General features: G+C 48.9%; 7 protein-coding genes across 11 annotated transcripts; 4 read left to right on the top strand and 3 right to left on the bottom strand.

Annotated features, from left to right (window-relative positions):
- Positions 1 to 941: 941 nt before the first annotated feature.
- Positions 942 to 3,478, top strand: BDCG_04030 (uncharacterized protein; the record flags this gene model as incomplete). Its single annotated transcript, XM_045419703.1, has 2 exons — positions 942 to 1,458; positions 1,569 to 3,478. The coding sequence occupies 2 exons, from the start codon at positions 942 to 944 to the stop codon at positions 3,476 to 3,478; spliced, it is 2,427 nt and encodes an 808-aa protein (XP_045275943.1).
- On the bottom strand, positions 1,227 to 5,844 carry BDCG_04029 (actin-like protein 3). The gene is made up of 5 exons (XM_045419702.1): positions 5,614 to 5,844; positions 5,524 to 5,546; positions 5,083 to 5,444; positions 4,180 to 5,007; positions 1,227 to 4,102 (listed from the first exon to the last, which is right to left on the bottom strand). Exons 1-5 carry the CDS (start codon positions 5,646 to 5,648, stop codon positions 4,031 to 4,033), a joined length of 1,320 nt encoding a protein of 439 aa, XP_045275942.1. The 5' UTR covers positions 5,649 to 5,844; the 3' UTR covers positions 1,227 to 4,030.
- A 22-nt stretch (positions 5,845 to 5,866) lies between these two features.
- Positions 5,867 to 11,675, top strand: BDCG_04028. 2 transcript variants are annotated; one of them, XM_045419700.1, is made up of 7 exons: positions 5,867 to 7,048; positions 7,111 to 7,310; positions 7,369 to 8,442; positions 8,533 to 8,642; positions 8,701 to 8,807; positions 8,920 to 9,227; positions 9,389 to 11,675. In XM_045419700.1, the coding sequence occupies exons 1-6, from the start codon at positions 6,930 to 6,932 to the stop codon at positions 8,933 to 8,935; spliced, it is 1,626 nt and encodes a 541-aa protein (XP_045280717.1). In that variant the 5' UTR covers positions 5,867 to 6,929; the 3' UTR covers positions 8,936 to 9,227; positions 9,389 to 11,675. The 2 variants fall into 2 exon arrangements, with proteins under 2 accessions (XP_045280717.1, XP_045280718.1); XM_045419701.1 differs by having other exon boundaries at positions 5,867 to 6,687; positions 6,778 to 7,048; positions 8,920 to 10,438.
- On the bottom strand, positions 5,984 to 12,677 carry BDCG_04027. 2 transcript variants are annotated; one of them, XM_045419698.1, is made up of 3 exons: positions 12,147 to 12,677; positions 11,803 to 12,079; positions 5,984 to 11,704 (listed from the first exon to the last, which is right to left on the bottom strand). In XM_045419698.1, exons 2-3 carry the CDS (start codon positions 11,849 to 11,851, stop codon positions 10,476 to 10,478), a joined length of 1,278 nt encoding a protein of 425 aa, XP_045275941.1. In that variant the 5' UTR covers positions 11,852 to 12,079; positions 12,147 to 12,677; the 3' UTR covers positions 5,984 to 10,475. The 2 variants fall into 2 exon arrangements, with proteins under 2 accessions (XP_045275941.1, XP_045280716.1); XM_045419699.1 differs by having other exon boundaries at positions 10,176 to 11,704; positions 11,803 to 12,106; positions 12,353 to 12,677.
- BDCG_04026 (actin cytoskeleton organization protein) lies at positions 12,077 to 17,332 on the top strand. Its single transcript, XM_045419697.1, has 2 exons — positions 12,077 to 13,641; positions 13,719 to 17,332. Exons 1-2 carry the CDS (start codon positions 13,561 to 13,563, stop codon positions 16,290 to 16,292), a joined length of 2,655 nt encoding a protein of 884 aa, XP_045275940.1. The 5' UTR covers positions 12,077 to 13,560; the 3' UTR covers positions 16,293 to 17,332.
- A 6-nt stretch (positions 17,333 to 17,338) lies between these two features.
- Positions 17,339 to 23,969, top strand: BDCG_04025 (glycerophosphocholine phosphodiesterase Gde1). 3 transcript variants are annotated; one of them, XM_045419695.1, is made up of 11 exons: positions 17,339 to 18,259; positions 18,396 to 18,435; positions 18,624 to 19,290; positions 19,380 to 21,674; positions 21,780 to 21,838; positions 21,903 to 21,944; positions 22,031 to 22,034; positions 22,105 to 22,205; positions 22,337 to 22,637; positions 22,740 to 23,140; positions 23,258 to 23,969. In XM_045419695.1, the coding sequence occupies exons 3-11, from the start codon at positions 19,155 to 19,157 to the stop codon at positions 23,450 to 23,452; spliced, it is 3,534 nt and encodes a 1,177-aa protein (XP_045280714.1). In that variant the 5' UTR covers positions 17,339 to 18,259; positions 18,396 to 18,435; positions 18,624 to 19,154; the 3' UTR covers positions 23,453 to 23,969. The 3 variants fall into 3 exon arrangements, with proteins under 3 accessions (XP_045280714.1, XP_045280713.1, XP_045280715.1); XM_045419696.1 differs by having other exon boundaries at positions 17,605 to 17,882; positions 18,094 to 18,435; XM_045419694.1 differs by having other exon boundaries at positions 17,465 to 18,435.
- On the bottom strand, positions 22,541 to 27,538 carry BDCG_04024 (protein arginine N-methyltransferase 5). Its single transcript, XM_045419693.1, has 5 exons — positions 26,886 to 27,538; positions 26,191 to 26,815; positions 25,228 to 26,061; positions 24,484 to 25,169; positions 22,541 to 24,322 (listed from the first exon to the last, which is right to left on the bottom strand). Exons 1-5 carry the CDS (start codon positions 26,991 to 26,993, stop codon positions 23,975 to 23,977), a joined length of 2,601 nt encoding a protein of 866 aa, XP_045275939.1. The 5' UTR covers positions 26,994 to 27,538; the 3' UTR covers positions 22,541 to 23,974.
- Between the last annotated feature and the right edge of the window lie 27 nt (positions 27,539 to 27,565).

Raw genomic sequence — 27,565 nt, 5'->3', positions numbered from 1 at the left:
TCGTATCTCAAGTCAACCTTGGAAGGATACTGCAATCAAACATTAGAAAAATGGTGCCTTCCTTGACAAAGGGTAGACCGCGGGAAGATGACCGCTAGATCTGGCGGTAAAATTTCACCGGAAGGCAGAAGACTAGAGGATCATTTCAGTCACATTTCTCCCAAAATCCAGTTCGTTGAAGTCAAAAGATATAAGAATATAAATAAGCCATGTTTTAAACACTTGGCCGAGGAGTCGCTTCCACTGTCAAAAGCCAATCAGGAATCCCAATAACTTGTTAATAATGCTGCCACCAATCTCCCAAAGAATAATGGTCACTAATAAGGAGGCGAATATTTATGCCCGGAATAACCGTGCCAAGCGCCTTCACTCCTCCGCACATTATTCAACGACTCCGCGGCGCACCGCGCACTTGCTACTAGTTCATGTCCTCCTTGTTGCGTGCAGCGTGGGGCCAATATTAATAATAATGGCGCCCCCGTTTTCTAGAATGATACAAAGAACAACCAGTTCGTGAGTGAGTGGAGTGGGGAGCAAAATCGCTTAAATATTTACGACCCAAGTCCGAACGAACACTTGCGGCTCTTCGTCGATGGCGCTAGAGCTACAGACTTTTGATCGCGATTCCACCGTGCCAGGCTGTGCAGAACTCCATTCTTCCTCAAATGCTTCACATTCTGGAATTCCTACTTTAGCACCGTGAGGGTGACATGGGTCCTGTCCGAAAGAAATTCGCTTCTAGGGTTCAAACAAGAGGGGAGCCCCTTGATGCCGAGCTACCTACCTCAATGGCCGTGTACTGAAATCACATCCACTTAATTAATTTCATGATACACAAGATTCCCCATATAAAAGTCCTTCTGAACGTAGGAATTTCTGATATCTGAATTCTTGAGTCCAATCTTTCGTTTAAATTCCATTCGTGTCTGATTTTTGTCACAATGGCATCCCCCCCACCAGCGTATGAAAGCCATGACATGCCCCCAGACTACGTCGGGGGCCTTCCCATCTCCGCCCCCGCTGCTCAGTCTCAAACCAATCTCAATCTCAAATTATCTTCAAGAACGGACAAGAAACGAATGGAGGACGAGCCCCCGACTGCGGATGAATGCATAGTGCACCTAAAGCTTCTCGCTGCGATTGCAGATCTCCGCGACGAGGTATCGACGACTGATGGCCTTTTCGGACTCTCCGACGGTCTCATCGATAAATTCAGCTCCGAAGATGACAAGTACAGAGCTGCTGCTATTATAAGGGAAAAGAGATGGCAAATATATGTGACCAGGGCAGTAGATCGATTTGAAACTTGGTTCAACAGTTGCATTACCACCGATAGCGGGAATGGCTTGTTCAATGGCACCGTGACAGTCGACGATATTGAAAATGGTGAAAATTATCATAAGATTACGGATTGGGATACCGCGATCGTGCTCGCTGTTGATACTCTACCACCGCTAGGTTAGTATCGATCTAAAGACCTGTTGTGTACAAATCTATTACCATTGGGTAGACGGTTTCAGCGACTTTTTCTTTCTCTTTTCGGCGGACTAATACTTTTTTCTTGATAGATGTTATCATGGTGTGGCATTCGTATATGCTTAATCCACGAATATATTTGGAGGACTGTATTCGTCTTGGGAGGATGAGCTTTTGGGTGACAGGAATGCCCTGGGCAGCTGTCGATGCAGCTCTGGATAGGGATGACTTCAACTTCTTACCCGGAGATGATGCAAGGGAATACTTTGAACGGATGGCCGGGATTCCCTGGGACAATCTCTTGGACTCTCCAGTCAAGCTGATAAAATGTCCAAGTTGCCTAACAGCTATTGAGGTGGAATGGGAGAGCAGGGAATGGAAGCTGGACGCTCTGGAAACGCCCTTCGAACACAGTGACGGTTACGCAGATAAAGGTTTCCGCAGGATCTGTCCCAGTTGCTCCCTTGTTATCACGCACAGTACCCTTCAGGTCGCTCAGTTTCGGCAAGATATGGCACGGCTTCAATTGTATCAGACACCAATGCCGGGCACCCTTCTTTCTCTCAACGGACTCCCAGAAAACACCAAACATAAAGGCCATGAAAACATGCAACTACCTAACAAAATCATCTCAAAAGTCCTACATAACAATCTTTTAGATCGGACAGACTTCTACCACAATCCCGCTGCTACCATAGAAACAATCCGCGATTACTTCGAATTCGCTTTCAAAAAGGAACGCTACCTCTTTGCCCCAGCAAAAATGCCCTCCCTCCCCCAAACTCGCCAGGAGAAAATTGCCTTCCGCCGCCTCCTCTCCCGATACTGGGGCAACTCGTCAGTCTTCGGTCTCGACCTGGTCGGCGCTGTCGTCCGCCAGGGGACCTTCATTACAAAAATGGACACAATTGACTGGCTCCACTCCCCCACCCTCCAAGCCACCGTGGAGCATCTGTTAAGCAGATACACAGTTTTCATCCACATCATCTCCCAGCACAAGAAACTCGCCGTACCCACCCTCGATATCGATCTGGGCTGGCACACGCACCAACTCGCCCCGCAATCCTACTTCCGTTACTCCCTCCACAAAACGCACGACCGCTTCATCGATCATGATGATAAGGTCACGGAAGATCAGCTCACCATGGCCTTCGAGTGGACATCGAAGAAGTATATGGAGTATACCAACGGCGAACCCTATAGCGAGTGTATATGCTGGTACTGCGAGGCTACCCGTGAGGCGAACTATGGACCAGCTGTGAATATGTATTTGATATCGCGGGCGAAGAAGCTGGCGGAGTCGCTACACGCTGAGCTGGGAAACGGTCAGAATCCAACCGGTACGAATCCAACCGGTGCGAATCCGCACATTTCAACGCATAATGCGGTGCCGGTGGCGAAGATGCAGGAGCCATGGATGGTGGAGAGTAAGCATCATGGCGTGCGGCAGCGGCTCATGGACTATCATCAGAAGGCGATGAGGAGGGAGGAAAAGCGGGAGAGGGCGAGGTCGAAGGAGGAGATGAAGAAGAAAGAGATGCCGGACAAAGGAAAAGGGAGGCACCTGTGGACGGGGATGCAGGACACGGAGCAGAGTAGCGACGATTTAGCCGAAAAACCTACACGGCAGCAACACCTTCTTGCATCTGCATCTGCCTCTGCGTCCACATCTAGTCTGTCCCTATCCGTACACACCCCTGCTAAGGACCGCCGCTACGGCTACTACCCCATCATCTGGGGGTATCCCATCTTCATCCCGTTCTACGCGCCCTACGCTACCGATCTGTCCATCACGTCGGCCATATATCCTACGAACCCGTCGTGCATGAGTACGGACGTCCACGGAGCTGCGAACTGCATACCTGGCACTTGCGTTGCGGAGGTTGCGGCGGGGGTTTGTGGTGGTGATGGGGGTGTTGGGGCTTTTGGGGCTGGAGGTGTAGCTGGTGATGGGGGAGGCAGTGGCGGAGTGGGAAGCTGTGTTGGAGGGGGAGTGGTATAGTGAGTGGTATAGTGATTCAAAAGATTGAATAATGCATTTTTTTTTTTTTTTTTTTTTTTTTTTTTTTTTTTTTGGAGCACATGCCTTGCTTTGGTGAAGATGTGTGTGACTTGATTTCTTTATGTATATTTTTGAGTATGCTATACTTTTGGTAAGCGGAATGGGGCAAGGGGCAGCTGTTAAGTAAGGGTTTCTGTATTTCTGTATGTTGAGTTCATGGGTATACGATTCAATATTGTTCTGTTTTGTTTGGACATAACTAGAGGTCCCGCAGACGTTATCGTGCGACTCAAACAGTGTGAAAAGTTATCCGTGTGCCTCCTGAGATTCGCCTGGTGATGGACGCAAGAATTAGACGGGGAAAGGGCTAGATTCCATGTTCCGTTGGATAAGAATTGAGCTTTTGAACTTTGCTAAACATTCGACTCTAAGCTACAAAACGAGAGGGAAAAAAAAAAAAACGGAAAAAGTAGCGACGCGAAAAAAAGTCGGGAAAATCGCAAATGATATAAATTGAACGAACATGCTTAAGATGTAAGTAGTAGTAGCTTTCTATGTGCTTCCCGGTCCACCCAGCAGAGCAAATCTTCTGACGATGCTAGGTCCAATCTCGTCATATTCGGCCTAAACGAAGACGGAGGGAGGGAAAGGTTAGCTCTATTGAATATTATACTTCGTAATAATTAGAAATCAAAACTAACCTTAGTATGGCAGTAACTGCGGAATTCAGGCGTCTGGCCTAGCAAGCTGCCTCCGAACCACGGGCCATGTCGTTGCCGTTTATGTGTGATCACTTGGACCTCTAGGCCGCCACTACGCGCTCCACCACTCCTGGCTTCCGATGCGCGAATTCGGGCATCGACTAAGTGCTTAATATCACGCTGTAAACGGCGGCCGAAGTCCTTGTATAACGTCGAACCTCCAGAAAGCACGATATTCTTATACAAACCCCGCCGAACATCGATAGGGGAGGATTGGATTACGCCATCCACGACGGTGGGGAGGGGGGTAAGGAAATCTGACGAGTAAATTTCTGGGTTGAAGAAGATCTCGGGTGCAAGGAAACGCTCATATCCAATGTCGATGGTGACGCTTCGGCCGTTGGGCGATGTCACGGTGTGTTTCAGGAACCGGTCAGGTTCTCGATCGTAGCGGGCGAATTCCTTCACGATATCTGGGCATACGTAACAGTACTCCTCCTTGACTCTTTCTGCGGTCTTCATTGAGCTGTCTGCTTCTTGCCGCTCCCTAAGTAGGTTTTGCACAAAGTGTGTAATGTCTCGCCCAGCAATGGGTATACTTTTGATAGAGGACCCGATAACATATCCCTCCGCAACGGGAATTACATGGGTGACACCGTCACCGGAGTCAATTACGGTACCGGTGAGGGAACGGTCAGTCACCTTGGAAGACGTCCACGAGGCTGCGAGGGCTAGGACAGCCTGAACTGCGATATAAAGACCGGCGCAGTTGAACGATTCGAAAAAGATCTCTGCGGTATTTTCCCGGTTTTCTGGCGGATTTAATGGCTAATGTAGATGTGTTAGAATGTGAACCGTCCGCGCATCTGGATGGAGGTGGGGGAAGTAATGGGGATTAAATACAGGTTCGGTGAGAAGGAAATAGTGGTCCTCGGGCTCAACTCTGAGATATTTGAAGATGGAGTTCGACCAGAATCGCTCCATATGGTCCCAGTTCTCGATTTGGCCATGGCGAATTGGATAGTTGATACCATACCCGGGGCCACCCGATGCGTTAATAGCTTCATCTCCAATAAAGAAATCCAAATCTTCCGTCCCCCGTTTGCCTGATAGTTGTGAGCCGGGACCTGCACCACCAGTAAGGAATGAAGGCTTGTTTGCGACAGCAGGTCGACCAGATCCTGTTCCGCCTCCTACACCACCGGCAGACTTTGTAGCGATCGCTGTAGGGAACACGAAAGAAGGAGAATCATTGCCGGCGAACCCTTAGCAAAAACACAATGACGTTAGCCTAAAGTTGGGTATTGGCGGGGGAGAAGGCCGCGCAATTTGAAGAGCACCCACCAAGTTTCGAGAATCCGGTGCCGCTGAAGGAAGCAGAATATCATTAGTCGCAGAAGTAGAATGGAGCTTAATCATTCAATGGTAACATACTTGTCCATGACAACGGCGGGAGTCTGAGCCGCCATTGCGAGTAGGGGTGGGGAAGACGAGAGCGGCGGAGTTGTATGTAGTCAGAATGGAATGGCAATTTGTAGGGGCCTCTGCAGGCTTTTTGATTGCAGTTAATTAATGGTGTAGACACGAGTTACGAGCGTTAGACAGCGGGCAAACCAGCATGGTGCAGAGACGGACAGATCGCAAAAGGCTGTTGGTATAATCTGATGGCAGCTTACTCTGTGGACTCCCTCCCCCTCCGGCGATGTCACTGCAGTTGATGAGATAAGCGCAGTCACGTGGCGGCTGACCAAACCAACGAGAGCCGCATTGAAGCTCTCTCTACTCTACTCCGTATATAAAACTTCGACGAAAGATGAAATGTGCTCCGTACTCAAGACATTAAATTAAACTATTCTCATAGCCATTCTACTGCATCGTGGAGCTACATTGGTTTCTTTTTTGTTCCATTTCTTTGTTCAATTCTCCCAGCCTGCTACGCTTTCTCTTGCTCGCTCCCTTCTTCCATGAGTATAGTATGGGGAAACGGCATTCGGGCGGCTGTACTACTACTAGTTATACACCTCAAGCCGTCCACAATAAACAGTCGATTCCAGGCTGCGGCTTCTTCTAGGACTCTGATGCGTGTGTCTCCTTCTGCAGAAATGCGGCTGTAATGCGCACCTTTTTTGTCTCTGTTCTGTTTGTCTTATTTTTCCCCTTTTTTGTTGTTTCTTTGGAGCCATTTTCTCTCCATTCTCACTCTATACCTTATCCTCCCTCAGCCTACTATTCCTGTTCATTCGTTTATATCCTACTATTATCTTGTCGTCTGAGGGGTATTAGCCTTCTCTATACCTTTTACCTAGAAGCATACCTATATATTTTCCCTATTGCTGCCATTCATTCCTTTACCCGTGAGCCACGGGCTCAGTATCTCCTTAGTAGCCTAGCCCTGCCCGTCTGCATAGCAACGCGACCATACCCGCTCACTTGGATATCTCAATACCACTTTATTATGGTCAGCTAGTGTTTATCAACTTAATCCATTGCGCTGGTTGGCGCATCAAGGTACAAAGGGGGCAGCTCTTGTGTTGAACCTTTTCACAGCAGCTGTTTGACTGGAGGTGTTTGCTTCTAACCACCCAATGTGAATCTCAGGATTTTCACTGCGAAACAGAATATCTCCTCACTTGACTTTACTCCACGGCCTCACTTCGCTCATTAAACCCTGGTATTAGCCTTGAGAGTGTCAATTGTCCCATAGTTGACTTCTGATACCTATTCTAAAGAAACTTGATTCCACCGCAGCCATGGTTTTTTCTCATTCGAAGGAGGTACAGCCTCAGAGGGTCTCTGCCATTTTTATCCATGCCGGCGCGGGATTCCACAGCTACCAGGCTGAATCAACCCATCTTTGGGTATGCAATCAGTAAGCCCTCTTTTTACATTCCCCATGCTGTTGCATTTTTACAGAACTGATTTTGGAATCAGGGCGGCAACACTCGGAATGACTGTTTTGAGAGCTGGAGGACGCGCTGTGGACGCGGTCGAGGTCGCCATCAAATTCTTGGAGGATCATGAAATTACAAATGCAGGATACGGCAGCAATCTCTCTGCTCACGGCACGGTGGAATGCGACGCGACCATTGTGGACCACCTGGGTCGAAGCGGCGCCGTTGGCGCTGTGGAACGTGCGTGTAGAGAGTTCCCTGACTAATATCATTCTAGCTAATGAATCTTGCTTCGTAGATATTAAAAACCCGATTTCACTTGCGCGTCTCGTTCTAGATGTCTCAACGAAGCCACTGTCTTTGAACAGGGTGCCACCCAATCTTCTAGTTGGCTCAGGGGCAACAGATTTTGCATATGAAAACGGCATGCCAATCCTCCATGCTGACTTCCTTGTTTCTGGTGGTTCGCGCGAACGTTGGCTGCGGTGGAAACGGGATTTGGCACAAGTAGAAGCTGAGGAGGCCCAAGTGGAGGAGGCCCAAAAGGATCCTCAATATCAGCACCCTGGACACACTGCTTCAACTAGATCTCGTTTTTCCAGCCCTGGCCGCAATATTACCTCAAGGTCATGGTGGCGTTCGTCAAACCCTACAAATCCTCCGTCAAGTTCTAATAATGGATCTGATGGCGTGGCATCCCCTGATACCAGCATTCGACCTCTTACACATCTGCCCGATGCAAGTGTCCGTGAGTCTGAGGAGGATATGAACGCGGAATTCGTGGACATCTGTCTCAACCGGACAGAGCACGTTACGGAATCCCCAGGTGCAATCGATGGCTCCTTTCAATCAGCCGAAAACCGAAAGCGGAAAAGGGCCAGATTCCCCTTAGAGTTAGGAACTGCGGCATCAACCTCTCTTGGATATGCAGGAAATGCTATACCGCCGGAAATTTTTGGAGATCAGGCCCAAAACGACTCATTTGAGGAACCTCCTCGGAAAGGCTATATAATAGGCTCGGATGACAACATTATTGACACTGTCGGGGCCATCGCTGTTGATTGCCATGGAAATATCGCAGCAGGCTCTTCTTCTGGCGGTATTGGCATGAAACACAGCGGACGTACTGGCCCAGCGGCTCTTGTTGGTGTTGGAACCGCTGTTATTCCAGTGGATCCCGAAGACGAAGCCAAAACATGTGTTGCGGCTGTGACAAGTGGCACCGGTGAGCATATGGCTACAACGATGGCCTCCAATGTGTGCGCGGAGCGGATATATTCAAGTACTCGAAAGGTGGCAGGACAGCCGGGCGTTTTCGAGACCGTGAATGAAGACGAAGCACTAGAGGCTATGATCGATGTAGACTTTATGGGTACGGTGTTTGATTGGCTATTATTCCAACCCCTGAAATTATCCGCAACCGCTCCTACTCCCATGATTATTCTAACTTTACTCTCCTTAGGCCATCCTGGTGTTAGGAGTAGCCACTGCCATGCTGCTATTGGGGTGATGACCGTTAAAGTTACCAAGGAGGGAATTGCCTTTTACTTTGGACACAATACGGATTCATTCGTAAGTGCCAGATCCTATACATTATTTGCCAGGCGAACATTGTAGCTGACATGCATAGGCTCTTGCTTCTATGAACTCCGCCGATACGGAACCGAAATGTCTTATGTCTCGCAACAGAGGTCACGACAAAGTTGCCCAAGGAGGACGATTTATTAGGCTTAATAGGTATTTGACATGCCCGAAACCCTTTTTCATGATGTTGGTCAAATAATAGGGTCTCACTAGACACTTGGTCTGAGAAACGATGAGTAGCTGACTCGGTACTTTCTCTGTTCAGGTATTCGGCCTCCTAGCACCGAGTAAGGGGCATTTTGGAGATATCTACTCACCTACGCTCCTACCGAGTGTTTTCTATCAATACGTGACTCTAGCATTTAGACGAATCGAAGAAAGATACATCCTACTCCGTATCGCGTCCGGAGAGGGAAGTGTCCTTGCTGCCTAAGTCACGATCGATATCCCATTGTCAGGGCCTTTTTTGACTAGTTCTGTGTCGGATGGATTCAGGCGCAGATAGGAAAGCGAACATATACAGGGACAGCAACACATATTACGTTCTTTGCCCATACAGCGAATTTGGATCCTGTAAATTAATTTTCCCTTCTGCTGCTTTAACTTCAGCATTAGCAATCACCCCTGCAAGAGCATATTCAACTCGATGTCCGCATTGTCATCTCACCCTACCAGGTGAGATTTGAATTGTTTCCGCGCTCTCAGAAGAAAACTAACTAGGTAGCTGTACAAAGCAGGGAAGGCAGATAACACGACGAGACCATTTCATTGGATGGGATGCTGACGGTTCTAGATTGATGCGTTTTGATAATCCTGGGATGTCTTTTGAGGATGGCACAATGGCAGACAAGGGGAGACCTATCAACTTCCGGAGCTAGATGAGTCTGATGCTCCTCTATAGCCTTGGCTGTGTGTTCTGTCGGGAAGAACTGATTGGTTGGCATATCCTTTTTAGTAATTTCGTTACCGTTTTTTCTCTGTGCCACACCTTTACTCATCCTCCCTCCTCGCTTCTCACTCCTCCCTCTCACACCACTCCATGCTACTGGCGTTCCCTAATCTGCACTGCCAATCTTGTTTAATGTTTGCCTAGTCTCTGGTAGCGGAGGTGTGACGCTGTCAGACCATATAAAGAACCAAAAGGAAACCCTACTCGGTATATCTTACGCTTTTGATTCCTTGGGGTGAAACTTGCAACGTGTATTTGACTCGGCAGGGTTTGGATTTCGCAGGCCTCAGGGCTGGGCGTGATAAGCATCATCCATTTACTAGTTATAGTTAAAAAATAGAGCATCTGCGCAAGGTAGGTTGGTGGTATTTGGTGGGTTAGGTAGGGAAGGGAGGTACCACAGTCCTTGGCCGGGTTTTGTTACATACGGAGAGCCAAGGGGTTGTTGTGGGAGGGTAAGATTTGCTTTATGATGGTTGGGGGGAATTGTGCGGGTAGAATGAGGGTGGGACAAGTGCTGTGTATCTGATATACGAGAAGTAGATATAGGGCTACGATGCTGGGTGTAAGTTGGATGGATAACTAGGGTACCCGGTAGTAGGACGTGGGATAAATTTGGAAGGTAAATTGCGTCCCTTTTTGTTTTGTTCTCATCCGGATTCGAATTCACCACTGGGATGGATGGAGATATGATTTTAGAACACTTCCGAATTTGAGAAGGTAGATACGCCCCACTCTACATAAGTCGCTAGCTAGACAAGAAGAATGGAGAAAGATATCCTGTAGAAAATCTAAGATGGCTAATTATATTACAACCATGAAATGAGAATATGCCCTAAAATATATATATATATATATATATATATTGCTACCTACAGAGCTCCCGGCGTAGGAGTCGGCGTCGCTGACCCAGGCGATACACCCCCCTTCCCACCAACCCCTTTCTCCTTCTTCCTCTTCCTCTTCCTCCCCGCAACCACAACAGGCTTAACGGCATATTCCCCAACCCCCAACTGTGACCCGCACGTCAAACACTCCGCAACCCCATCAACCCCACCAAGCGGCTCGCAAAAGATACTCAGACAAATACTACACACAAACCCGACGTCGACAACGCGGCGGTGACAGAAGCACGCCGCGCGGAAATCGACGTCGACGCGGCTGGGCAGGACCAGGTGCGCGCGCGCGCGCTGGTCCGGGAGGAAGCCTAGCATCAGATACTGCAGGAAGCCGGCGGGGTGGGAGGTGACGGGGATGTAGATGCCGCGGGTGGCGTCGGAGGCTTGCTGGAGGAATGCGGCGTCGCCGGCTAGCTTGAGGATGTCGATGGGGATGTGCAGGCGCTGGCAGGCGAAGATGCTGTTCATGATGGGGATGTAGTGTTGGGCGGCGTGGGTGGTGCTGCTTAGGGAGATTATGAGGATGCGGGATTGGAGGGCTGTGGGGTTGGAAAGGTGAGGAGGGGTTGGGGAGGAGGTGGCGGGGGTGGTGCCTGGCGGGGGTGGGAGGCCGGATGCTGTGGTGCCTGTGGAGGTGGAGGTGGAGGCGGAGGTGCCGTCTGGTTTTGCGGTGCCGTGGGTTTCGGCGTGGGCGATTGTTTCGCGGTTTATGTGGCTGAGGGCGAGAGTGAGGGCGCCAGCGATCATGGTGGAGGTTGTGGAGGAGATGTCGGCAGAGGTGGTGGTGGAGAGGAGGGCGTGGAGGTTGCGGGTTAGTTGTTCTTCGACGAGGCGGAAGGGGCGGTATTTGTTTATAGGTTCATCATCATCATCATCATCTCTTTCTTCTTCTTTTCCTTTTCCTTGCTGATGATATTCTTCGGGGGAGGGTTGGCCGTTCATGATGACGTCCCGATCTGGCGGTGTGGTCTGCTGGTCTAACGACGAGGACGGGGGGGTGGAAGGGGTAGGGTAGAGCCAGGTAGCATGATGGCAGTGGGAGGCGACGACGGCAACCTTGTTTGCGTAGTTACAGGCCAGATGGGCGTTGATGAAGACGAGAAGGTTTGCGATGGCGGCGGAGAACGGGAGGGAGGGTTCAAGGCGGGCCCAGGCGTGGGGATTTGTATCGAGGATGACGGTGAGGAGGGAGGGGGCGGGGACTGAAGGGATGAATTTTAGTTTAGTTAGTTAGCTAGCTACTCTGAAAATATCTAATCTAAGGCTGGGTGAACAACAAGAGAAGAGAGCTGTTGTATACCGTTATTGGAGGAGGGGTCATAATGGGTTGCGCCGTCGACAGCGTTCATGGTGATGGTGGTGATGGTGGTGGTGATGGTGGTGACGGTGGATGGATGGATGGATGATGGATGGGGGTGGGTGGAGGAGAGAGGTAAAATGACTAGTTATAAAACTAGCTATGGTCGCATGGTGAGGACGCGACAGAGATGCAATGCAATGCTGTCTGTCTCTAGTAGTTACTGGATAGGACGGAGTATGTATGTATGGTTTGGGATATTTGAAGCTGTGTTGTTGTGCTGTTGAGTGTGTCTATATCAGTTGCACTGTACGTACTGTAGTTAGTTACTGTAGCTATGTCCATACCGAAACGGCGTCTTCAAGCTCAAATTTCAACTCCATCTTTCATCTTCATCTTTCATCTTTCATCTTCATCTTCATCTCCGTCTTCATTCATCTTCATCCTCAGCTCATTTTCCACTCAACGCTTGCATCCTTCGCCCAGCAGTCGCACACTGAAGGCAAGCATTGGCAGTACGAGCCAATATCTCAAGCTATTATTAGCGACTTACCTCGATCGCACACACTATAGATAGATATTATATTGACGTTATTTTTTTCTATAGTTATAGCTCTTGGTTCCGGCGTGCGTGCAGAAGCAGAAGAATCCGGTTGGATGGAGATTCATTCCTCCGCCGCGTCTTATCAATCATGATGTCGATGACTCGTTTCATTCGCATAAGCAAGCTGGTGCTACCCGGGCTGCTATCTCAGAAAAAGCAATTATCCCCACTGCAATTGACGCTAATCCTGGGGACGGACTGGGGACGGCGGGACTGCGGACTGGGGAGAAGAGAAGAGGAAGAGGGAGAGGGAGAGGGAGAGGGAGAGGGAGAGCTTGACCTCTCCAGTAGTAACTCACTCATAGTTATCTTATTTATTATTATTATTTTTAATTCCGCTTCCTGCAGGGCTTGTTGTAAATTATTTTTTATTATATTATTATTCTTCTTTTTTCTCTCTTGTGAGACTGTTATTATTATTACTTATTGCTTGTTACTCAACATATAAGTACTCCGCACATACATATATACTCATCATCCTTTTATATATTTCACATATATATATATATATATATCTCTCTCTCATCCTTCCCCGGACAGACAAAGAAAACACACATACATCTCTTTTTCTTTTTTCTTTTTTCTTTTCCGCACTTGTTTAACAGAATAGATAAGGGAAAAAGTATAATTAATTCTACATTTAGAACTCTTTCGCCGCCCAACTCAACTGCCCAAACCCTAAGAACCAACCCCCCAACACGCTTATTTTTATTTTTTTTTATTTTTTATTTATTTTCTCCGACTCCTTATTTATTTATCTATTTCCTCTCCTCTGTCTTTGCTTTGGTTGTTGCATCGTTGTTGCTGGTGTCTCCTTTCTGTTCTTCCTCCCTCCAAAACTGCGCTCTTCTTCTTCTTTGCCGGACTCCGATCGAGCCTCCGCCAACTCCGCCAACAACAATCTCGCCCTGAGTCAATCTGCCAAAACTTCTACCAAAACTTCTCCCAACCCCCAACCCCCAAAACCCTTCTCCCGTCGAGCTGCCTGACTCTCTTTCCCACGTCTTAAGCCCAGCGGTTATTCCTTCTAACAAGTTAGAGCGCTCTTGAGGCGATATCGCCGTCAATCGCGCTTCAGCCGATCCAGCCGATTCGAGAACCAACGTCTCCTCATCCAGAAACGAAACGAGCGGCCTCTTCAACAGATCGCCGCCTCCATGGTGCAGTCGGCCTCCGATGACCGCGCCGTCCAGCTGGCTAGAGAAGCCGTCGAATTAGTTGATGCAGGCCATCGAGAGGTAGTCCCTCTTTTCATTCTCTTTGCGCCGCAATCTTGTACTGGAGAACCGTGGTCTGACTCTTTCCTTTTTTTCAGGCCGCTTCAAGAAACCTCCGCGAGGCGATCTCCCTGGCTCCAGATAACGACGAAGTCAAAGCTGCCTTCAAGAAAATATCGGAGGACGAAGAGACAAACCACGTACTCGTAAACCTCTGCCGCCGGTATGTCACCCACAAAGACGAAAGCGCCGGTCGCGACGCCGCCGTACGCCTCCGCGTTGATGGCCTGCAGCCTCCCCCTGAAGCTGCCCTCGATACCCTTAACCTCATCCTCTCCTGCCCCGCCACGAGCCTCTCGAATATCCAGGACGAGATAATTACCGCCCTGGTGCGGAACAGCCCCCATATTCGCCGCCACTTTGCCGCCCAGCTCCAACTCTCCGTTACCCAATTCTTCGACGAGATCTACGACCGGGGAGATGGTGCTGTCGTATGTTTGGATACTGTGGTGCTGGATACGGCGCTCTGGCAGTCCGAACAAGTCCGCAACCACTGCAAAAGTGAGCTGTTCCAGCTCTTTATTGCCAAGCTCATGGAATCCGGACATGACCTAGACGGCCGCTCCCTTAAGGGGATTGCCCGACTTCTTGCAGTCGATGCGGAGAATCTGCAGCACTTGGTTGACGAGGAGTGCTTTGATGCCATTTTGTCTTCCCTGGACCTGAGGTTGCCCAGTGACGTCCGCAGCCAGGCCACATTGGCAACCGCCAAATACCTTGAAGCTGCGGGGGAGAACGGGCAGACACTTTTCTCCAAAATCCTTACGGCTCGTGTTGCGAGACAGCGGAATGACGACTATATCTTTGCTTTCTCTGCCGCCGCTGCTGTCTTTCCTATTATCCCCTCCATCACTGCAGCTCTCTTCTTGACTAAGGGATTTGTCCAATCTCTTGTTGCCTTGCTCGAACAGAAGCGTAAAGGTATCACCGTGGAACGCGCTGTACTGGAACTGTTTAACGCCTCCTGCATCGACAAGCAGTGCCGCGAAGCCATTGATAAGCATTGCGCAGACTGGCTCTCCCATACGCTCAGCAATGGAGCCGACGAACGCGCAGAGCTCGCTGCTGTTATCTTGGCCAAAATCAGGGCCTCTGAAAATGATGCCAATCCGAAACCCTCGACTGCTGCGTCGAGGATCCGGGCGGAGGAATCGTCAGGTAGTTCCCATGATCTAGTTGAAAGATTTAAAATCCTCCTAGCTAAGCGTCCGCAGAAAGGAGACTTCCATCATTTGGTTGAGGGCTTGGCATTTTCCTCCGTCAAGCCAGAGGTCAAGGAACAGCTGGTTTCCAAAGGGTCGACTTTCCAGTCAGACCTAGAAGCTATACTCAAAAACAATGTTACCGACGCATCTCTCGTTTACGGCGGACTCATGATCATCCATAATCTCACAAAATACCGTCCTAATTTATCTGAAGAACAGAAGAAAATCTCCCAGCTTAGATCGTACGCGAACGCATCTTCCCAACCTGCAGCGTCTAATCCCCTGGACGACGACAGCCATGTGAAGGAGCGCTGTACAACGGTCATCAATGCTGGTATCATGCCTCTACTCATCGACTGCAACAAAGCCAACACAGCCTCCAACTCCATCCAAGATCTGACCAGCAAGATCCTACTCTCCCTCTCCAAAGCCCCACAAACCCGTGGAAAACTCGCCCAACAAGGTGCCATCAAACTACTCCTATCCCTCATCTCCTCCCGCACAGAGAACAGCACCAACTACCGAGCAAACGACGAACCAACCCAAAACGCCGCCCACGCTCTCGCCCGCATCCTCATCTCCGTTAACCCAGCCCACGTCTTCTCCACCTCGGGCTTCCCCCAAATCACCACAGCAATCAGACCCCTTGTTCACCTCCTCCAACCATCCTCCTCCTCCTCCTCACCATCATCCTCCTCCTCCCCCACCCTCTCCACCGAAGCCCCACGCGACCTCCTCCCCACCTTCGAATCCCTCCTCGCGCTCACAAACCTCGCCTCGGCCCCCCCTTCCTCATCCTCCTCATCCTCATCCTCCTCGCCCCCTTCTGCCGCATCCCTAATAACCCGCCTCGCCTTCCCCACAGTCGAAGACCTCCTCCTCTCCTCAAACACCCACCTCCAACGCGCCGCCACAGAACTCACCTGCAACCTGACAACCTGCCCCGACGCCATCGCCAAATTCGCCGATGGAACCCCGCGCGCCGCCCAGCGGCTGCATATCCTCCTGGCCCTAGCTGATGCGCGGGATCTGCCCACGCGGAGGGCGGCGGGAGGTGCATTGGCGGTGCTAACGGAGTTTGAGGGCGTTGTAGAAGCAGTGTTGGCGAGGGAGGGGGGCGTGGAGGTTGTGTTGGGGATGTGTAAAGAGGGTGATGGGGATGGGGGGGTGGAGATGGTTCATCGAGGGCTTGTCTGTGTGAGGAATATGGGATGCTGTGAAGAGGAAGCGGGGAGAAAGGCGCGGAGGGTGTTGAAGGAGAAAGGCGCTGTGGATGTGTTGAGGGGTTGTTTGGTTGGGGGTATCGGTGGTGGAGGTGGGAAGGGAACTGCTGCTGGAGGGGAAGGGATGGGGGAGGAGGTGTTGAGGTGTGGAGTCGAGGGACTAAGGGTTTTGGTTGAAGGTTGAGATAGTTGATGCTCTAATTTGTTTTGTCGGTCTTCCCTCCTCTTTCCTTAATTTTGCGTATGGCTGTTGTCTATGTTTGATTGATTCAATTGCGGTGTATTTTTATTTGTTTGTTTGACCTGATCTGATTTCCTATATTTCTTGTTTTCTTTTTTTCTTTCTTTCTTTCTCTTTTTTTTTCCCCCGGTTTGTATGGGATCTGTTCATCTGTTTTCCCCCTCGTTTATTATTTGCTGGTTTATTCTTCATGGGTCTGTTCATTCTATCCCCCATTTTCTTATACCAGAATATATTGTTGTACTGCTAGTTCTTTCATATTTATTATTGTTTCTCTTTAGTTAAGGGGTTTAGATAGATAGGGCATGGATTTCTGCTGTTCATTTCTGGGATTTTCTCATTTTCTCGTTTTCATTTTCTATCTTTTTATTTTGTGTTTCTCTCTTCTCTGAGTTTTTCTCAAATTGGTTTTGTTCCCGTTTTAATTTCCCCTCTTAATATGTTATGGGATGGATTACTCACTCCACTTAATTCTTTTTTCCCCTTTTTAACGATGGCATTTTTACACCACGGAGCTCCACTTGGTTGACTACTTCAAAGTTCAAAAACTCTTCTTCCTTCATCATGCACGGTCTTGTTCCTTGTTATTTTTTGGTCGTTGCTCAATGTCAACAACCTAACGCGGCAGTCAGGAGTTTGTAGAAATTGAGAATATATATATACATGGCGCTGCAACAATTCACCTCGTTCTTACATTCATATATTCTCGAAATTGAAGTTAGATGAGCTTCTTCTTCCGCCCCCCCTCCTCCTCCTCCGCCCCTCCTCCTCCTTTCTTCTTGGTTGGAAACATTTTCACATATCCTAGTTGCCCGATGACTGGGAATAATAATAATGCATAATGCGTACATTCTGTCCTTGCCTTGGCAGAAGCCGGGGAAGGTGGGACAGTGGCTTAGGACTGGCTTAAATCTGTGCACCGTGACCACGCAGCACAGCATATCTGGGCATTCCAGGATGATATTGCTTAAGTTACAACCTTGTTCCGTAAAGGTCTTGCAAGATGTTGGAAGTTTGCTTGCTCTTTGTTTGCATGTGCTGTGCATATGTATGTAGTATTTCTCATCATGTTTATATATATATACATATATGACTGCCGGTACCCGGTGCATGCGGATGAATTGAGAGATAGATACAGATGCTCCTCTTCTTCTATGATAGGATGGACTAGGTTCCTTTATACCGTTGCACGTGTAGACTTATGTCTTTAGAAATAATGCTGTAATCCGTAACTAGACCTGCAACTGTTCCATGTCTTGATCGAGAAATAATAACCATCCTCGCCATGTCTCGCCCTGTCCCGACAACCAACTGTTCCACCAAACCATCCATGATCCCATCCCATCCCATCCCATCCTGTCCCATCCTGTCCCCAAATACAATACTGGCGTCAATAGATCGATGCCAAATATCAACACACGCCTTCCACCAGCCACTGGCCAATCAGAGCCAACATTCTCCTCACGCGCTGGCCCGCTGAGTCATCCTGGTCCAATAACTACAGTACATACGCTGTAACTGTCTGTACTGTCTGTATGTACTGTTTCTTTGTTTCTTCCAATAGTTAATCCCTTAACAACCTCCTTCCTGTCTTTCTTTCTTTCTTTCTTCCTTATTTCATCCTGCGTTGCCTTCCCTTCTCTTCTCAGCTGCTTGCTTGTTTGCGCTTCGAAACGCCACAGCGAACACACACCCACCTGATCTTTTCCTAGCTGCAGTCGGTAGTTAGCTTATTATAATTTAGTATATAACTAGTTCCGCCGCCCCACGGGAGGGCCCCCAATTTCTTCCCGCCCCAGCTCTCCACCATTCACAGCGCGCAGGGTCGATCCCTCACCGACTCCAGGGCAGAAAAATAGAGAAGAAAAGCTCTGTGGCCGGAACTGAACTAGGGCCAGCTAGCTGTTCGAGTCAGTCAGTCCAGTCTGCCCAATCTCCGGGACGCTCTCATCAGCTCGCTCCGTTGGCTGCTAGTTACTTCTCTTCGCGGTGATCGGAGTCCGTCCTGTGACCAACCACTCACTTGCTGATTTATCCTTCTGTTAGCTGGCGAAGAGGATAGGGGAAAAGAATGCAGTAGACCTAGGTATGTATGTACAGGTACAGGTACAGGGACAGGTACAAGGGACAGGCTCAGGGTACTCGTGCAACTTCTTTTTTGGAACGGCCTCTTTTTCCTTGCTGCAAGCCTTGTTTGCTTCATTTTGTCCAATCAATGTTGTCTAAAGAGTCAATTAAGCTAATTGGTGACGGTAACATTGATTTATTGTACAGAGGATATAGCAGATCAATAAACCTCCCCTCATTTACTCGAAACCCTCGATACGGAAAGGACGAGAGAAGCTGGATTAAAAAGCTGCACCAACGCCTCCATAAACAGATATCCAGGGAGAAACAGTACTCGAAAATATGTTTAAATAGAAGACATCTCCAGGATGGCATCCACGACTCCTATGGCCCACCTTTTCTTCCGTTTCTCTTGCTATTTCCCCTTTCCCTGTTTGTGACCATCTGGGAGGTTTCCCCTGCTGAATCTTCTTCCTCCGTTCATTTTTTTACTGTCTCAATTCTTTTTATTCCCTCTCCGGATAGCCTCTTTAATTCCTTCGATATATCGATATCCGTTTCTCATTTCCCCCGGAAGATTTTTGACACACTTCAATAACACAAATAGATCGGACATCTCCTGCATGCATCATTAACACGGGAGGTTGGGGGTCCGCATCCAGTTTTCGATTTATAGGAGATCAACGGGATACATCACGAAAGAAAGGAAAGAATAGACCATACCATACCATATACATCATGAAATTCGGCCGGAATCTTGCAAGGAATGTTGTGCCCGAGTGGGGTTCGTCATATATCAAGTATAAGAGCTTGAAAAAGCTGATCAAATCGGAAATCAATGCGCAGAGGGAGGGCCATGATCCAGACTTGGCTGGTGGGTTCATCTTGCTAAAATACACACTTGTGTGAGACCCCTTCAAGGTACTAAGATCTTTGTTTTGTTTTTTCGGTTTTATTCTACAGGATTTTTCTACTCCCTCGACCGTAACCTGGAAGATGTCGATCAGTTCTACAACAAAAAGTTCGCAGACTTCTCCCGCCGCCTGAAGCTGTTGGAAGACCGCTATGGACATTCAGTTATTGCCTCGCAGAGCCTTGATTCTGAAGACACTGAGGATCTCCTCGCGGCGCTTCTAGAACTGCGTGGCCAGCTTCGAAAGTTACAATGGTATGGCGAGGTCAATCGGCGCGGTTTCATCAAAATCACAAAGAAGCTTGACAAGAAACTTCCCGGTGCGCAAGCGCAGATGCGATATCTGCCAACCAAAGTCGACCCTGCCCCATTTGCTACGAATGCTGGCTTGCTGGAATCCCTAAAAACCATCAATGATTGGTTATCTGTTTTGGGAGATGAAAAGGGCTTCGATGATGCGAGCTCCACACATTCCTCCCTATCAGTGATGAAACCTAGCTCCCGACCAATTCTCAAGCTCCCACCAAGCCTACTTCTAGCTCTTGACGATGCATTGCGCAAAGACGATACCCACATTATGTTGGAGTTGCTACCCACGTTGAAGATTGCGGCGGAGGAGTTAGACTCAAGTCTCTATTCCAAGGCCGTGAAGGCCCTATTACAACGTTCCATTTTCTACCGTGCAAGGAATTCGGTCGTGTCTCTGCTAGGGAAGATCGACACCTTGGATGAAGATGACGACATCAATAGACGAAATTGCATCCACCGTCTTGTCATTTCCATTGGGCGCTCGCAGTCGACGAGCGACTCGGAGCTCTCTGCTGCTCAAGTGCTCGATTTTCCAACTGAAGCTTCAAATTACATCACGCCGGCTGCTGCACCGACCCTCCAGCACAGTCGCGTTGTCGTAAAGGAGTCCGACCGGACCCCCATGTTATGCAGGACGGACGATTCCGTCTCACTGTTGCAGCACCTCCTGGACAACCTCCGTCCGGAACAACGAGGTGCATTACTTGCCAAAGACATTTCCGGTCGAACCCCACTCCATTATGCTGCTCAGTATGGATTCCGTGTCGTATGCGAGGTTATCATTGAACATTTGCAGGCATGGAATATGTTCGACGTCTCCCAGGGTATTGATGGCCCAAACTGGCAGGATGACGAGGGTTGGGCACCTTTGCACCTAAGTGTCATTGGGGGCCATCTCCTGACCACTCGAGCATTGCTGAATGCGGAGAACTGGAGGGGAGCAAACGAGCACCAGGCTGCAATCCGGAAACATATATGCAAGTCGAGTGCCGTGCTTGCGCTTGCTACTAAATCCAATTTCGTTGATATTGTCCAGCTCCTGGTCGATGCTGGTGTAGATATCAATTATCAGGACGAGCAGGGAGAGACTGCTCTCCATGTTGCGGCACGGTTTGGCCATGATAGGTGCGCCAAGGCCCTTCTGGACGGGTCGCACGATCAAAAAGCCAATACTGAGCTCGCGGAGAATACATATTCTTGGACGCCATTGTTCATCGCCTGCGTCGACGGGAGTTTGGGTGTGGTGGAGTTATTGATCAATGCAGGCGCTGATCTGGAGCGTCCTGACTCCTCCGGCTGGACCGCCAAAGAACATGCTGCTCTTAGGGGTCATATGGATATCGCTCGACTGCTGGCACAGGCTACTCCACCAGTGGAGATCTCGAGCGATTCTGACAGCTCTACTCCGCGAGCCCGTTCTTTGTCTCCTCCCACACCAGCCTCGCTAGCAGATCGAAAATCCACAGGCCGAGCGGCAGAGCCGATCAAGACTTTTGGCCATCGCTATCTAACCGACGCCAGCATGGTTCTGGTCAGCCTTGGAACAATGGACATGCGGAAATCAGTACACGCTGTTAACCTCGATCGTATTCCCATGGCCAGCGCGTATCTGACGCAGCTGGACACCGCATTGTCCATCGTCGTTTCTGCCAGTGAGGCGCGTGGTGAACCCGAGATCATCGACCTACCCATCCAGGACAGCATTGCCACGGAGCCCATCGTCTTCCACGCGGCAGACGCCTCCAAGGTGAAAATTATCTTCGACTTAATACCCACTTACGCTGGCTCCAAGGAGAAAATCGTCGGCCGCGGCGTCGCATTGCTGTCCAGCATTAAACCCACCGTCGGCTCGAAGCGGATAAACCTCCAAGGAGACGTGACCGTGCCGATAATCGCAGCGAATACGCTCGATATCATTGGTACTGTCACGTTCAATTTCCTCATTATTACGCCGTTCAAACATCCAAATATGTCTATTACGGAAGACCAGACGTATTGGAAGAGCATGGCTTCGACAATGGTTATTGGGCATCGAGGTGATTCGATCTCCGACCTTCTTTCCTCTGTTTTCTCCATCCTCTCCTCTACCTCTGTCTTACGTCATCATATATGCGATGGTTCATTCCTAACTTGAACAAAAGGCCTTGGAAAGAACATAGCAGGTCGCAAGTCTTTACAGTTGGGCGAGAATACGATTCAGGTGTGTCGGGTTTGGAGGGTTTTTTCTTCCCTCGTTCTTTGACAAGTGTATCTAACATTCACAGTCCTTTATCGCGGCCGCGAACCTGGGAGCATCTTATGTTGAGGTGAGTTTAATAATTGTCTCATTGGCGAAGAGTGCATTATTATTACTTTGAAAGGTGGCTAACTAACAATTTTCGTGGTGATGCAGTTCGGTATATATATACCTTTCCCCTCCATTCGGCCCATTCGCTGTGTTAATCATTATGGGCTAACGGTTGTTAGATGTGCAACTGACGAAGGATCATGTGCCTGTGATATATCATGATTTCCTCGTTAGTGAAACTGGCATAGATGCACCAGTCCACACACTAACGTTAGAACAAGTGAGTTTCATTTCCATTCTGTCTTCTACTTTCTGCTCTTTTGGGCCTTCGTTTTGAGGATGTGAGCCCTTGTTCCGCGGATGCTGTGAACTGACCTCAATTTCTTTTTTCTTTTCTTTTCAAAAATACAGTTCTTACATCTCAGCGAAGCGCGTGGGCCACGCGAATCCGGCGGGCCAGGAGGATCATCCAAGGCTGTAGATCCTCATCTAGCTGACTTGAGAACGTCTGCTGCGCGACGCCAACGCTCGATGTCCGTTGGCGAAGAGTTTGTGTCGTCGGTTATGAGCGAGAAGATGAAACATACGCGCGACTTTAAGAAAAAGGGTTTCAAAGGGAACACGCGTGGCAGTCATATCCAAGCTCCATTTGCAACGTTGGAGGAATTGTTTAAAAAGCTGCCAAAGGAGGTTGGATTTAATATTGAGCTAAGTATGTTTAATCGAAAATTTACAGGACCCCCTACTTCTTCTCATATCAAAAACATGCATAGGCATAATAAGTAAGAGAAAAAGCTAACCAAGAATAAAACAGAATACCCCATGCTCCACGAATCCGAAGAAGAAGAAATGGACACCTATGCCGTCGAACTAAACTCCTTCGTCGACACGGTCCTCACAAAGGTCTACGACCTCGGGCAAGGTCGCAACATGATATTCTCCTCCTTCAACCCGGACATCTGCCTCCTCCTCTCCTTCAAACAGCCCTCGATCCCTGTCATGTTTCTGACGGACTCCGGCCTCACGGTCGTGGGCGACGTGCGTGCTAGTAGTCTGCAAGAGGCGATTCGATTTGCGTCGCGGTGGAACTTGTTGGGGGTGGTGACCGCGGCGGAGCCGTTGATTATTGCGCCTAGGCTTGTGAGGGTTGTGAAGGAGTCTGGTCTTGTTTGTGTCTCGTATGGAATTGCGAATAACGAGCCGGAGAATGTGAAGGTAATGGTCTTTTTTTTTTTTTTTTTTTCTTTTTTTTCTCGGGACGAGGGAGGAGACGCGGTAGAAGCTGTCCGCTTTGGCTTTGGATACGCTGACAAATCGTTTCGGAAAATATAGTTACAAGTCAAAGAAGGCATTGACGCTGTTATTGTCGATAGCGTACTTGCGATACGGAAGGGGCTTACCGAGGGCGAAAATCAGGACTTGAATGGGAGTGGTGGTGGGAATGGTCATACTAATGGCAATGGGACCGGGACTGGGACTGCGTCGATTACGGCAATGATACCACCGGGCTCTAGCGATGTGGATTGAAGGGGGGAAAAAAAGGAAAAGGAAGGGAAAGGAACTCACCGTGGTGGTGGTGACCTTGACCTTAAATGGTTTCTTGCTTTCCAGCACCGTTGGCCGAGCTTAATTCTTCAAAGTCGTATGGGATTTGTGAAGGTTGGGGGTATAGCAGATAGAGCCTTAAAGTGCGTGAACGTTTGTTAAGAGCATGGGTAGAAACGGGGGTGAGAAAGTTAGTCGTATTTTTAACTGAGCTTGATAGGGTGCTGGTGCTCGCTGGGAAGGGAGAAAGAGGGTAGTACGATAGTAGTTAGAGATTAGATATTTAGATTCATATTATTGCCTCGTCGATTGCTTCTGGCCCATTGTTGATTTTTGAATTTTTGTTCAAGATGACAGATGAGACGTACAGTATGTCGTGAGATGTTAATTCAGGGGTAGCCAGCCATCTGGATCAACTTAAGGCGCATAGATATAAATAGATGTGTTAACCATATATCAAAGAAAAAATATCCTATTTCCCCCTTTTCATATACCAACACAATTTCACATCAAACACCCATCCTTAATACTCGAATGCAACTCACTCATCGCAACACGAACCCTCTTCACCCCTCCGGGAGTTTTGCCCTTGTCGGAATCCACGCCTTTCCCGGCCGTGGATAGCGATGATGATGATGATAGGGAATAATCCTGCGGCGATGGCGATGAGGCACCGCTGCTCGACATGGCAGTGGTTGTTGCTGCGACCGATGATGAAGATGGCGATGACGGTGACGCCGATGTATCCAGCGCAAATACCTCGACGATCCATTCGTACCAGACCTTTCGGTTATCGGTTTGGCGGTACATTGTTACGACGATTTCGGAGTTGGAGGGGACGGTGAGGGGGGTCTGTTTTGTGGGTTTGGTTTTAGTTTGTTTGGCTTCTGAAGTGATGGGGCTTTCTTTTCGGAGTCGGGGAGGCCCGGGGGGGGAGGGGGAGGGGGGGAGGGGAGGGGAGGGGAGGAAACTAATTAAGATAATAAATAATAGTAGAAATATGTTTGACATACCTTGAGCGGAAAGTATATCGGGAACCAACTAATCATGCCAGCGCTCTTCGCGTCCATCGTCACTGGATTCGTCGATAGCTCAACACCCTCATATAGAACTGTCTCGAAGTAGCCGGCTAGGCCATGGCATGTGCCCCGTTCCCGGCAGGGAAATGTCAATCTGGTTCGTCGAACGTTGTGTTCGTTGGAAATTGTCGATGAAAGCGGGGAGTGGGGGGGAATATTGGCGTTGGGATGCGAGAACGACCAGGCTGATTGGATGATTGGCGTTGGTGGTTCAACGAGCGGTGATGGCGATGTGGTTCCACCACCTGGAGTACTCTGACCTCCTCCGGCTCCGCTTGTCGGTTTGCTGGCACCGGTGCTTTTCGTTGGTGCTGCGGGTTGTTGTTGGATAGTGGAGAGGAAATCGAACGCATGTAACATAACGACATAGGGAGTTTCTGGCGCTGCGGGATTGGTGATTGATTGGTTGGTAACGTCTGCATGGAGGCGTGGGGATGAAATGGGTGAAAGGTGTGCAGAGTATGACGCTGGGATCGAAATTCCATTAACAGGGTTGAGTAGATGGGTGACGCCGTCCAAACATTCCGGGGATAACTCATTGTCTCCAAACGACCCAAGTAGCTCTGAAACTAATATATCTATTGGTGTGTGGATAATTTTGGGTGGCTCGTTGGAATCTCCTGGAACCTTTTTTAGTCTCTGATGCATGTTTCCCACAATGGAGCTTGGGATGCTTACCAGACACGGGTGCTAAACGGTGCGGCCCCTTCCAACTGCGCATATCTGATTTCACCAAGTTCACACAGCCACCCCACAAGCTCTCGTTGTGTCTTTGTAATAAAACAAAGGCGTTAGGATTTTTCTCCACAACCCAAATTTCAATGGCAACGCCTGTTTCAACGCTCGCGCGAATAGCTCGGGTTACCAGAGGACCTCGACCAGCGCCAACTACAGCAACGACCACATGTCCCTCTGGGTGGCAAGTTGGTTTCCCCTGTTCCGCCCAATCCTTCAACGCCTTGGCAATTGCACGCTCATACCATTCATATTTAATGGGATCTTTCTCGAACACCTCATAAGTTATGCTTTCCAAGTTAACGGTAAGGGGTTGGAGAGGAGCCTGTAAATAATCTTGATACCCAATTCCAAATCGCTCCATAGGAGTCCGAGCAGGCTGTTTCTGTTGGAGATTCCTCATATAGGACAGGTGAGGGGTTGGGTCAAAATTCTTCTTGTTTGAGCCTGATTTGAAGTGTTGGTGCGCCTCCGCGGGAGTAGGAGCGTCTTTATCCGACTCAACTTTAGAACTGATTGTCCGGGTGGACTCTGTCTCTGAACCTGCTTGGCCAACCTCAAGACCAGCAATTGGGCCAACGTCGCACAAGATAATCCATGGCGGAGTACGGAGTCGCATCATCCGAGAAATCATGGCCTGGTGGGCTTTGGACAAGACTGGGTAGCCTTTCTGGTTCTTGATGAATGACGACCCTGCGATTGTGAGGATGTGGACCTGTTCAGAATGCCATCGTGACTGTACAGACATGGGAGGAAGATGCTTTGGGATTGATAACGCTGTTCCATCCAAATCAGTAAAAATTTCCCGCAAAGCAATTGCCTCATTTCACGGTCACACCACTGGGTTTAAAGTTGTGCTAAGGGACATATGAGAAATAGCAATAATATATATTTTTTTATTCTTACCTACAAAAAGTCTCGAATGATATCTACACAATTTCCTGATGACGTCCCAAGCTTCCCATGTACCGAATAAATCCAACTTAGGAGCCAGATCGTCTCTTGCGCTGAGATATTCCGCCCTAGCAAAGGGGGCGAGGTCACCAACATCGTTTGTTTCCAGGTCTGGATTATCTACCATACTAAACCAGATGTGCACTTGTATGTAGAGCCCAACGTTCAAAACATCCTGAACGGCGCGAGCATAGTACATCAGGCCTTCCCCATGCACGTTTCCATGGTGTAATCTTGGGCCGGGGATAATAACGAAACTGACGCCACAAAACGCTGCATAGGAAATCTCCAGGCTCAATATTTGGCGGGATATATCCGCTATCAACGGATCTGGCGAGCAGAGATCTATCCAAGAACTAGTGACACCAACCAACTGACTTGTGGACTCATTCGGGGTCAAGAAGGTATCTTCGGGCAAAAGTGGTGGTATCGTCACAGGGCTAGTATTATGCGACGTTCCCAAAGTTAAAGTAGCATCGCAAACCGGTGGACGGGAGTCGGATAGATGGGTAGAGAGCAATGTGAGGATACGGGAATGGAAAACCGGAGTTGTGATAGGGGTTGTGAGCAGATCGTACTGAGTAGGTAATTAGCAAATGGGAGTGCAAATGTGAAGTGCAAACACATAGGTTTACCAAAATACGTACATTACCCTCTTGCGCCAACTGGACTAGCTGAGGCGATACCGGCACAGTCCGTCGGGTTTCATGTTGTCCAATGCAAAAAGCCGGGGCCAAATCACCGTGAGGATCCATAGTGCAACAATCGAACGGCAGCAGGCTATCAGCTAGAAAGTTGTAGTAACTGGGCGGGAAGAGCGCATATATAGCTAGCCAGTGCGCAAAACTAGAAAACTTTTAAAAAAGAAATAACAAATACTGAAAATCAAAGCATTAAGGACTTGCAATTCAATTCTATTAGCTAGGAGGGGTTGTATAAAGCAAGGGAAAACATTAAAATAGGTCTGGGAAAAAGGAAGATTAGACAAAAATCAAGCATCCATTATGGTTCAATTGCGCTTCATCCCCTGGGTGAGAGCAGTATATTTCGATGGAAGCGAGGAAAGGAGCGACAACCCACAGGGTTCCGCCGTGGATGAAGATGTTGAAGCAGCCGAAGTTGAAGTTTTTCTCGGTTGTTTGGAAGTTTTTGTGAGGCTGTTTGTTGCGAGGCCAAAAGGGGAAGTTTAGGCGAAGCAGCTCTCGGTTAAACCTGCTCTTGTTGGCGTCTGGGTTTATCTTTTTTTTCCCGGTTGGCTCTCAGCATTCTCAGCATACAACACAACAACCGTCCAATTTCCATCTCGGTGCGTGCGCAATCCCGCAGA

Source organism: Blastomyces dermatitidis, assembly GCF_000003525.1.
Source record: "Blastomyces dermatitidis ER-3 genomic scaffold supercont1.4, whole genome shotgun sequence".
Lineage (NCBI taxonomy): Eukaryota > Fungi > Ascomycota > Eurotiomycetes > Onygenales > Ajellomycetaceae > Blastomyces > Blastomyces dermatitidis.
This window is presented reverse-complemented; position numbering and strand designations above follow the sequence as displayed.